Genomic DNA, 12,706 nt, shown 5'->3' with positions numbered 1-12,706 from the left:
TCACCACTGCCACAGGGCGAGGTTCAGGCTGAAGAGCAGCCCTTTCTGTGCCACCCACACTTGTTTCCATATATCCTGTTGGTGTCCCTTAGGGTATAAGGGGTAGAAACTCTGCTCAGATTAGCCTACATACATAAAGGAATGTTTTGGCTTCAGGTGGGAAGGTTACTTGCCTAGCTCACAACATTCAAAATTGAGCTACAAAGAACCAAGGCCGCAGGTACTGATACCAGATATTCAACGTTGCCAGGATGTTCCCCCTCCTCTGATTCAGCTTCTATGTGTGTATGTGCAGAGGGCTTCTTATGAGGTGAGTGTGGCCACCTGATCAAAAAACAAAAAGTTCTTCATCCTCTAGTCAGTGTAGCCATCCCTTGGAAAGCCTCTGTTTGGATCTGATTGGGTCACGTGCCCAGGCTGCAGCGGAGAAGGTGGATAGGAAAGCTGGCTGGAAATGTTGTCCACGGCACCCTTTTCCCTCACAAGCTTGAATGATTTTGACATCCCCAAGCTGGGATGACCCCGGTACCTATTCTATGAGCGGACAGGAGTGGTGTGCATCTGCATATTTTAAAGCCTCTAACTTCCAAGTGATACTAGAGCTACACCAAGGCTCACAGTGGCTTCCGAATCTTCCCTCAAGCCTGAGACACACAAGGAAGAGAAATCCAGAACATGTACTCCATGTTTCTATTGCTTTATAAACCACATTTTTTGAGCTACTCTTCCACCCTGTCCATCATAACACTGTCCAAAACAATATAATGTCTTATGATTGCTGATATAATTCTGACTTTGTTCTTTTGTCTTCATTTTTAAGACACTAATAGTAAAAAATGAAAGATAGAATGGTAGGACATTCTAAATTCAACTGACTTGTCATTGAGTTTCATGTGAAATGGGTCACCCATTTTTAGTAAATGAGAATGATTCTTAAAAGTTAATAGATTTTATCAAGGCTGGCATTAGATCTGCATCTAAATCCTGGTATAATTTCTCCCAATTTTATAGCGAAAATATCAAAAGAAAGTGAGAAGATATATGAATATGCCGGGCAATGCAAACATATATTATTTTTGAAATTGAAGAAAATTTTTATTTGGGAAACACTCAAATCTTTGACCATATTTTCTTTGCAGGTGTGGGTAATGTAAGTGTAAAAAGAAAAAGTTTGAGGCCAGTCAGTCATTCCCTGATCTTGGACAAATCCTATCTTCTTTCTGGGCCTGAGTCCTACCTCTGTAGAATGAAAGGATAAAGTAAATGATCTCCAAGGACTGGTCAGGCATCAGACTCCTACCCTCTAAGTTATAAGAATGTTGCAGTTCGATTTGTTGGAAAAGCTATTATTTCATGTAGAGTAAGGGTGGGACAGGGGAGACATTATCATTGCTGGAGATGTATTTATTAAGAGTCACATGGTAAAAAGAAACGTGTTCTAAAATCTTTTTTAGAGTTACCATGTTAGGTATTTTGTCATCTTCTAATATTTGAAATTTACATTTAGAAACTATTTATTTATTAATACTCATCTAAAAGTGAATTACTATGAATTTCTTATTATTCTGAATAATATCCAATTTTTGCTAATAAAATTCTCATTGAGTATGTGAGAGTTGGCCTCTCTTAAGAAATTTATTGCAAAATTTACCTTTGGTCCTGGTGCTGATGAGGGAGGAAAGATCCAGGGAGGCCAAGTGCACCCAGGCACTCTGCCCTCCAATATTCATTCAGTCAACATTGAGAGATCATTCAAGTGAATGCATTCTTTATGCACGTGGGAAAGAGAGCCAGGAGCCAAACTTGAGAAAGGAGCCCAGTCTGGCAGTACCCATCAGCCCTGCCTGCCGCCAAAAGGCTGTATCATCGCTGGCCAGCATCCCATGCCAGGGAGAACAAGCCATTCTCAAATCCTGTACCTTGTGTGAGAGTAAATTTGTCAGGTTCCACTACTTGTATTAAATTCAATACATTTAGTGAATGAAAATAAGAAGGAAAAGTATTTGAGATCTGGTATTTGCTTCTGATGAATGCAAAGGGGATGATAGAAAATGTCACCATCACCATCACTATCCTATGTCTGATTTGAGACCACAAAGGTGGGCTTTAGTTGAGGCAGAACCCATGGTAGACTTGCCCCTTTAAACTTGCCCAAAGATCCCAATAACTTGCTAAGAAAAAGATGAGCTGCCAATACCCTCCTTTTTATGCAGCATGCTGAGTGCTGCATCTGCCTGTACAAACTGTGTCATAAATGGTGGTTACGTTCCATAGGAGCCTACAAAATCCAATTTAATAAAACTGTCTACTCTATATATTTGCCTTGAAAACCAGTAGAAAATTTGATACACTACAGTTCAACAAACCTATGGCTTAATAAACTTTTGTAAGACGAGCCTGGGCATCTGAATTCTATGGGGTTTTTTTCCTAAGAATCTTATAATTTTAGCTCTTACATTTAGGAAAATGTAATCCTAGTTCCCAGATAACATTAAATGAACTTTCAGCAAATGAACTCTTTGTAAACTGGGAAACTACTGTGCTTTTTAAATTCATTTAAAAAAATTTTATCTTTATATTTTTTATGTACCCTTGTTCTGTTCGTTTTTGTTTTTGTTTTTGTTTTTGTATGTGATTATATTCTAATCTACCATGTTACTAGGATCAAAGAAGCCCTTGTAAGGACATCTCATCAAGAATATGAACATCCACATGTTGAGCTGCTACAGTTCTTTCCCTGATCTTTCCGTTTATTGACTTACATATCTTATTTTGACTTACATCTCCTTGGCAGAAACCATGTCCTCTTTATTCTGACCTGTACCAAGCACATTATCAGCCCTCATAGTAAATATTTCATAGCAAAAACACCCACACTTAAACAGTTTGCAGAATGAGCATTCCCTCTATCAAGCAGAAGAGGCTTGTGGCAGGACGAGAGGGGTCCACTCCACCTAGGAAGATGCTCCAGGCATAAACTTGATCTGAATTACCTATAACTCTTCTGTGCAGTCTATTCCTATGTGAAATGGGTGTGAGCTGGCTACTGAAGCACTTTTTCTGCTTTAGATCCCCATTAACACCAAGAAGAAAAATGAAACGTTGATGTATTTTTATCCTGCTTTATTCCCCCAAGTATGATCTCAACAGGTCTCTCTCCTCAGAGATGTCACTGGGGGCTCAGACATGTATACAGCCTACCTGCCAATGACAAGAAATATGTGCCAGAAAACTACAAGGGCTTGTGAAACAGAAAGAGGGGAGCTTGTTTTTATCTGAAGGGGGAAGGGAATGTGAAAGGGCTCTGAGCTGCTCCTTGAAAATGAGCAGAATTTTTAAGAGAAGCAGGGAAATGACATTTCAGACAGAGAACGGTATGCACTAGATCAGAGGGACAGGTAAGCTCCCATCTTTTTAACTCCTGGTTGCCAATCTGTGTTTCAGAGGAAAGCCAGCCGGCATATAAAAGGTGAAGACAGGAACAAAGTCACCAGTAGGAGCATCGGATCAGATACGGCCACATCACAACCTACAGAGAATAGAAACCTGCCTGAGGAGGGCTTCCTCTCTCCTTCTAGAGAATGTTGGATAAAAGAGAAGAGGCCAACAAATTACAGCAGCTTCTCTGGGTTCAGCAGCAATGACAGTGTCCTGAGGGAATTAGATGACGGACAGTTTGATCAGGAAGATGGAGTAACTGAAGTCACCTGCATGTGATCAATGAAGTAAAGCAATAGAAAGGTCCTGTAAATAATTATTAAAATAATTGCCAACTGACTTTATTGTACTACTTTATCTGCATTTATGTAATACTTTGAACTTTTTCAGACTCAGGCTTTCTTCTAATCTACATAAACTTTGGCTCAATCTCCTAGACAAGGAAGAATAACCAACGTATTTGTAAATTTAGAATCATGTTTATACTTCTCACAACTAAAAACATCTGTTTAAACAGATGGTTAGGTTATTAACCAATCATCTACTTCAGTTTCTCATGAATGTACAAGGTATACTTTTCTTACAATTCCTGGTAAGAAAACTAAATATCTCAACCAGTACTTTCCTAACTAGAAAGTTCTCAGGAAGGTAGAGTCTTACTTAAGCTGAAAAATAATGTCTCCTTTTCTCTCCCTGTCCCTCCCTCCTTGTCTCCTTACTCCTTCTCCCCTCCCCCTCCACATACAAAGGGCTAATTTCCTGAATATAACAATACAAATTTTGTCTTTAACTATGACTTGTGTATAAAGAGGAAACCCCTATTTGTTAAAATATTCTTTGAAAAAAAATCTTTTTTGTATGTCTTTGCTTTTAAAAGGTCACCATGTTACCCCCCTGTACTGATTCATTGAGTTTAAACTTTGTTACTTCTAATAGCCTAGGAATAGAGCAGAGCAGCATCCTTTACATTCACTACAGAAAGAATCCGCAATCTCAACATTTCAAAACTGTAACGGACAGAAAGAATTAATTTTCTTTCTTTTATACTGCAAATAGTATGAATAGTATCGACTTTAAATGGAAACTGGAGCCTTTTACATCTGTCTAGATTTGAATTATGTTTTTATTTTGATTGCTAAATCACGAAGAATGTGAAAATCCAAAAGCTTCTATCCTTCAGGTGTAGAAATATGCTAATAGCACATGCAATGTGTCTGGTGACCTAACTGTTCCATCTCTGCTTTTCGTGCTCTAATAGGGATGCCAATGCCTTGCCCACATTTTAACAGGTAACGATTAAAATTCTATAAAATAGAAGATTTTCATTTATCTATGAAAGGCTTACTTCCAAATATGGGAATCTTCAAGTAAATTAAAACTGACTTTGCCATTGATGAATTCAGTATATTTTATATTTTTATTAGTATTGGTATTGACATTATAAGATCATTTGAATAATAAAATGTCATTTGTTATTGGGCTAATGTTTTGTTGAACACAAATGCTCATAATATGTTTTATACATATGACAGATATACATTATGTATTATTAAATATACAATGCAACTAATTAGGCCAATCTCCATAAATTATTGGTAAGATTAACATGAAATTATTCTACTCTACCATGCTGACGCATTACCTTTACAGGTATAAAGGAACTTAAGAATATTCTGCTCAGTATTATTCTGTGGAAATAGCTATCAACAATACTTGCAGAAATGTTTTTCTGGTTTTTTTTTTTAGATGAACCTAAGTTCCATATTCAAGAATTGGTGAATTTTTGGTGGAAACAAGCATTACTTCTGGAATCTACCAAATTCCATGAGTTATGAAACACAAGGAAGGTACTCGGAAAGATCAGTTTTCCCAATGCCAGGGTCCACAAGAGGTAGAGATTCCTCTGTCATTCCATCAGTACACAGAGGGGATGTGAAGTATTGAAAGAAGAGATTGAAATTTATATATTACTAAAAAAAAACTCAGGAATATATCACTTTTTAAAAATTTGCTTTTAATCTGTGTTATTTCCTCTTACTAAAAACTTTTTCTTAGAATAAACTTAGCAGTCATATCCTCAAAACCTATTTCATAAGAATTTATTCCAACAATTATCCTTAAGTTATGTGCCGATTTTGTATTATAGTGAATAATACTGACCAAGTGGTTCTACAGCATTCTAAATATATATAAATAGCTCTGAGTTAAAAAGATCACCACTTAGGAACCTACTTTTAGAGGTGATAATAAATCAGATGTCCTTGTCTTCCGTGTATCCACTCTTTGCCAGCTGTGTGATCTCAGACAAGTTGCTTAATCTCTCTGAGATTTCCTTTATCTGTAAAATGGGGATGGTAATAATATTGATTTCACTGGGCTATACTGAGGATTGCACAAATACAGCATCTGCCACATTTTGTTGTGTATACCTAGAGAGATTTTTCAAAGGAATATTAGTCCTTTGACTAATATGAGACCAATTTTTTTAACTTCACGTATTAAGTCATTTCCCTGCAAAACATTAACTCATTGCTAAAAAAGAAGTTCCAAAGGGTGCACTAAGGCATAAAAGGTCAGTGAAAATTGAGTTACTCGTATTTCCTCAACAAAAGTGGAATCACTAAATAAAACAGGTAGGGAATTAGAAAACTTGCCTGCATGGGAAGAAAGTCTGAATCCATCACATAAGTTTCATTCAAGTGCTGGTTGTGCCCTAGCAGTTAATCCTTGCTGTCCTTGAGCCAGGAGGAGTCCTGGCTCCCTGGCTTGCCCAGAACCACCCACATGGACATCTGGGAAATCTGAAGTCCAGCCTTTCCAATGTAAGAATTTCTTTTGTTGGTTACACAAAAAACTACTAAATATACATGTTAATCTCCTTTGTGTCTTAATAGACATACTAATCCTCAAAGACCAAGTTGTCTCTAGCAAATTAAAGTTTCAAAAAGAGAACCACTCACATCACTGTAATAGATGTGATTAGCAAAATGACTTATTTCTTAAAGCAAGAAAATAGCATTTCAAAATTTTCAGTAATATAAAACTGAAATATATCAAATTTGAATATTTTACTTACATTTCTTTTTTCTTTCTCAGACTAGAGGCATAGTTTAATGTTCATACCACACACACACACACACACACACACACACATGGGTTTTAACATTACAATATTTTTTCTGTAAACATTAGTTCCTTAACCACACGTCATTCTTTTGAATTTGTTATGTCTCAAGATTTTTCTCCTTTTTTAACCCCTTCCAAAAGTACTAATGACTCCATTTTTTAAAATTTCCAGCTTTATGATACAGTTGCTATCTGATATTCTATATATGTTTCTCCCTTTCTTCCCACCTCTTTGTATAAAAGAGCTACTGTCTCAGATCCAAGTTAAAATGAGTGACATTTATTCCTTATTCCAAAATATCTTCCGGGTGAAATAAAGATTTAAATGTAAAAAACAAAACTATAAAAATAGTGAAATAATGTATGAACAAATATTTAGATAATTCGAAACCCAGAAGCCATAAAGGAAAGACTGTATAAATTCTAAGGATAAATATTTAAAATTTCTACACAGAAAAACACTCCAATAAGAGCATCAAAGGTAAACAACAGAAATCAAGAAAAGATCAAATGACAAAGGGCTAATATTCTAAGTACAAATTGATATTAAACAGAAAAACAGATGTATGGCCAAGTAGAAAAAGCAAATGACATATCTGTTAAAAAATAAATAACCAATAAATAAAAAATAAATAAAAATAAAATTAATAAAAAAAATAAGCAGTTTATTAAAAAATAACCAATAAACATGACAAGATTTCAACTCACTAATAAAAAACTGCAACAACAATAAAAAAGATGCCATTTCTTTTCTCATTGAGTTAGCAGAATTTTTAAAAGATTAATAATACCCAGTGTTGGCTAGTGTGTGGAGCCTGGAGGTGAGCAGCCTTTTTGTAACCGTGTGATAGCCCTTAGAATGGAGGCGATGCCATAAGGATAATGGAATGAAAAGACAAAAGGAGCCTGGGACAGCAATGAAGGACCCTGGAGCTGCTGCACTAGCCCAGGACTGCTGACCTCTGGTCTTGTTACAAAGAAAAGCAAAACCTTATTGTGTTAAGCTACTCCATTCCAACACATGCTGCCTAACTCAGTCCTACTCATAGAAATATTAAATGGGTTTTCCAAAGATGGATTGCAGCAATGCTCGGAAACATATAAGGTAGCACAGCAAAATGAAGAAGCCTGAGTTTTGGAGCCAGGACAGAGTTCAGGTTCTGAGTCTGTTACTTGTTCCTGTGGATACAAATTAAATTGTATGAGGATTAAGTGGGATAATGTGGGATTGTACTTACCACAGTTTGTGACACCTAGTTAGGGGCTCAATAAATTGAAAACATTATTATTTTTTTTAAAGGTCTAGTTTTAAGTTTCTAAAGTTCTTTTTAGTGTAGTGAACAAGAGTATACTTAGAGAAATCTCAGAATAAATACAGGGCATCTTTAAAATTTGAATATAATATCCATAAACATTTAAATACATATCTATGTGGTTAATAAAAGATTTATCATCAAGTATATTAGGTAGTTCACAGATGTCCAGAAGAGCCAGAGACCCAAAACCAGATGCTAAGCAGCTCAGAACAAATCATGTGTATGCTGCAGATATCCTTAATAAAAGATGGAAAAGGGAGGATGTATTTTAAGAATACTTTTTAGTTTTCAATACTTGGGTTCTTAACAGCAGTGAAGCCCTTCTCCTGAAACAGAATCCCTGTGAGAGGATACAGGTTCATAGTCTCATCCATTCATTCATTTAACAAATATTTATTGACTCTTGGTCAGATGCCATGCCAGGAGAGCATATAACAGACAAATCTTATACATTTAAGGTCAGGAAAGGCTTCCCTGAGCAAATGAAACTTGATATAATATCTCTAATAATAGCATGTGTTTGTGTTATAAATTATAAGCAGATCATTTTAAACATGAAGACCTATGAAATTTTCAGAGGTTCAGAAAAAGGTTGGAAACCTGTTAAAAAATATGTTGGCTCTAAAATATGAAACCTAAATGCCCATCAACAGATGATTGGATAAAGAAATTATGGTTCATATGTACAATGGAATATTACTCGACCATTAAAAAAAAATGGAATCCTACCATTTGCAATGACCTAGAGGTTATCATGCTGAGTGAAATAAGTCAGAAAGAGAAAGATAAATATCATATGATTTCACTTATATGCAGCATCTAAGAAACAAAAAGAACAAACTAATCAAAAACAGACTCACAAATATAGTGGACAATTTGATGATGGACAGAGGGGAGGGGAGTTGGGGAGCTGGGAGAATGGGGCGAAGGATTAAAGAAGTACAAATTAGTAGCTGATAGCTGGGCACGGGGATGGAGAGCACGGGGATGGGCAGAGGGAATGCAGTTAGCATTAATATGATGGCTAGGTGGAGGGCCAGGGGAGGGAAGGTGCAATTGGGGGCATTGTTTTATGAACAATATAGATGTCTAACCAATGTACTATATACTTGGAACTAATTTAAATAAATAAATTTTAAAAATAAAAATAAAATAAAATGTGAAACTGTAAAACTGAAATATTAAATTAAATATCTATAAAATATAATATATAGCATTTCTTTTCATATTCGTAAAAATGTCATTAATGTTGAAAATAATTTTAAAATTAGCTTTTCTCAATTCAAAGGAATTCCAGAGAATATATGATGATTGATGAGAAATCATAGCCAATTGTAAACTAAGTAAACCATAGAGAACCCAATTCTTAAAAATCAATTACAAAAAGCTGTTCAAATTTGTTCTAAATATAAAAATTATATTTAATGTGAAATGGGGCTACATTTTAATATATGTTAATAAATGTTAGTCTTACGTGGGTGGAATCTGGTGCCCACAAAGATCTTAAAATTGACTTTAAAATCTTGGGACTATCAGAGCCAGATTATCTCAGACCTTACAGAGCAACAGATGGCTGTATCATGACCTGAGATTAGGGAGTACAGATGGGTCCTTATCAGTAGATATAGGGTGTCACAGGCATTGGGAGGAGTAGGCAATAGGGAACTCATAAGGATAAAAAAAATTCTTCTCCCATAGATGGTGAGAATATTTGCATCACGAGAAATCTGCTCCTATCTGTTGCCCTCCCTTTGGCCATCACCACTACATTTCTAGGCCTCCGTGTTAGTTCCTTTTCACACTCAATTCTAATTCTGAAAAATGATTTTTATTTCCGAATGAGTATAAAATGAACTCTATGATACTGGTGAGCCCTAGAGTCTTGCAAATGAGCAGAGTCTGAGGAGTAGCAAAGGAAATAATGCCTTGGATTTGGAGGACCTCGACAGCCAGAAGGGCACACTCAAGGGGCCTCTCCTTCTGATATTTAACACCTCACTTCACAGACTGTGGTCTCTACTGAATCTTCAGAAATGTGACACCAGTCAATATGGTCACTTTCTATTTGCTATTATCCTATTAAATCCAAGCTTTCCACTCTGTATTCGTGGGTTCTTCCCACAGAGACTGCTCTGTATCTGCTCTGTAAAATAACAAGGACTTAGTCTCTATCTTTGCCCTAAAAGTTGGCATCTTATTCAGAAATAGTGAATGCCATTAATTCTACCCATAATCATCTCACCGACTAACAAGCTCATTTTGCATGTACCCTACATTTCCCGTCCTAAGCAATGCTTGAAAAATCTCTCTCCTTCTAATTCCCCCAAATCATCAAGTTATTTTAAATCTTGTTATATTAATACATTTAACTGTTCAAATGTTCAAAATAACTATACATAAATGCAGCACCAAATGAAAATCTTCATTGATGGCTAAATGAACAGGCCGTGAATACAGCTTAGAGAAATCTTAATGTGAATAAGGAAAAAGTATGTTTTAATAAAAGTTGTGGCCAAAACTTACAATCTCTTTATCTCTAACTAGACATGACACATTTTTAAAATTCATAGAATTTAAAAACTATAAATTGTAAGATATTCCAAATTTACATAGGAAGAAATTGAAAATCTATAAAGATGTACTTTTCCATAATTTACACCTCTCCCTTTACGGTTTCAAACATCACATTTTCTTTATTCTCCATTAGTCTCATTTCTTTGTTCCAGGAAGCTGTGCTATTTACATAGCTGTTATCTAAAGTTTATTTTCTAATTTGCTTCCAAGATCATAAATACAGCCCTTAAAATACTTCACTGACTTACCTAACTAGACAGATGCAAACGCATTCTTATCAGGAGAAAGGCTTCTTTTAAGAGAAACCATTCATGAAATACGCTGTCTGTATTAATGGCTTCCAATTTCTCGAGTTATGCTCTCAGCTAGATCTAGATTATCATAGACTGAATTTCATATTTATATAGATCACTTGATGCATAAATAGGGAAAGCTAGGCCCAAGTGACAACTGTAATGTGTAATTCTGACTCAGAGAAGCACACTGGGTCCAACCTGAGAAATCCAACAGGTTAGTACATGGTTGTATAGGAAGTTCTGGGGAAGAATGGGTACATTGTGAAGCTTTTGGCATACTTGTAAATTAGCTAATGAAAGCTAAAGGCAAATGGGATTTTAGCCAGTTAATGACTGGCCTATTTTTAATTTAGAATTGTAAGCAGGAAAAGGGGTTGTTTATAATCAGCCAAAATCACAGTAGTGATTAAGACAGGCCTGGAAATAAACCAGGAGTTTGGGAAGCCTCAACCATCCCTACTATTTATTGTACTACACACTGATGTACCCAATACTTAAGTAGATGAATAAATTTCACACAATTCCTAAACTCTAACCAGAGTCTACTCCCAGAGACTCAGATAATGACCACAATGTTAAGCGCTGGCTCCAAGAATCACCTTTGGGTCCAACTAGAAAATCCTATCTAAAATGTAACTTAACTTGGGTGTTTTAAGAATGGAGATTACCTAATGGTGCATCTTTACAGTACTGGGCCTACTGAGTCCTATGGGAGGGGATGCTGGTTTCCTAGGACCCATCAGACGAACTTTTCTCCTTTCTTCACCTCTTCTACATTAACGTACACACCGTTCAGAGATTTGAGGACTCAGTTCTGCACTATTTGTGGGGATTCTGGACAATCATTTAACTTCTGTGCCTTTTGTTTATTGGGGTTTTGTTTTGTTTGTAAATCTGTAAAACAAGAGGACACAGCAGAGAGGCTGAACTCAATGATTTCTATGATTCCTTTTCTAGTTCAAAATGTATTTTAACCTTTTCCTTGGGATTTGCTAAATACCAGCTCAATACAGCTCTTTTAGTTGTGCTAAGAAGTTGCCAACTCTCGGTTTAGATTGTTCCCAAAATAAAGCAAACCTAAGTGATTCAAGAATGATCTTATAAAAACTGAATTTAAAATCTCTACTGATTCCAGATAAATATGCTCCTCAGCCTAGAATATGCTAAACAAGCATTTTACTGATGGCAAAAAATTACTATTCTTCCTAAGTGCCCTAAAGATTCCAGACCAGCTGGCATGGGGTATATTCACTTCTTCAGAAAACAAAAAATAGCAATTTCCTGTATACCCACCCATATCCATCTGAGAAGCACTTGGAAATTCTTCAATGGCTGCATTCTCACTTTGTATGAAACCGAAAAATTACATATCTGTTAGAATTTATCTCATTTAACCTCAATCAAATCAAACCAAAATACAAAAGTGTTTTCAATGCCATGGTTAAAGGTCCTCACAAATAGTATTAGTCTCATTATAAAACAAGGCTTTTGAATTCCATAAAATTGTGGGATTCAACATGCCTCAAATAGGCCCCCACATTTAAAAAACAAGACACTGCCAACTCTGGCAACAAAGCTGGTTAGAGGTAGAGCATCAGCTGAGGAGTCAGTCGCCTTTCTCCATTTTGCTCTATGTAGCCTTCATCATGCTCTGCAACCCTGGGAGAAGCAGATGGTATTCCACCAAACTCACTCCTTCCTCTAGGAACTTACCCTAGAGGTGAATGTTTTTGCTACTGCCAGATTGATTTTCCCCTGAGAAAACAATGGCTATTATTTACTGGTTTGAAAGAAATGTACCTTTTACCTCATCTCCTAAATTTCCCATTTTTTTCCCAAAACTGATAGCACATCACTCACCCATGAAGCTTTTGTAACCAGTTTCAGGCTCTCCCATTCTTAACTGATTAAATCAGCTTCCAAAAGTGAAGGCCAGGAATCTGTATTTTTTAAATC

General features: G+C 36.0%; 1 protein-coding gene across 2 annotated transcripts in view; it reads left to right on the top strand.

Moving 5' to 3' along the window:
* The window catches only part of RFTN2 (raftlin family member 2), a 52,704-nt gene extending 47,787 nt beyond the window's left edge, over nucleotides 1–4,917 (top strand). For both annotated transcript variants that reach the window (XM_039844338.1, XM_039844337.1), the window contains one exon: nucleotides 3,445–4,917. In XM_039844338.1, coding sequence (XP_039700272.1) covers nucleotides 3,445–3,717 — 273 coding nt within the window. In that variant the 3' untranslated portion in view covers nucleotides 3,718–4,917. The remainder of the gene's footprint in view (nucleotides 1–3,444) is intronic.
* Nucleotides 4,918–12,706: the final 7,789 nt, after the last annotated feature.

The sequence above is a fragment of the Pteropus medius genome, unplaced genomic scaffold, assembly GCF_902729225.1.
Source record: "Pteropus medius unplaced genomic scaffold, Ma_sr-lr_union100, whole genome shotgun sequence".
Classification (NCBI taxonomy): Eukaryota; Metazoa; Chordata; class Mammalia; order Chiroptera; family Pteropodidae; genus Pteropus; species Pteropus medius.
The sequence above is the reverse complement of the archived record's forward strand: the minus strand, read 5'-3'. Positions and strand labels throughout refer to the sequence as shown.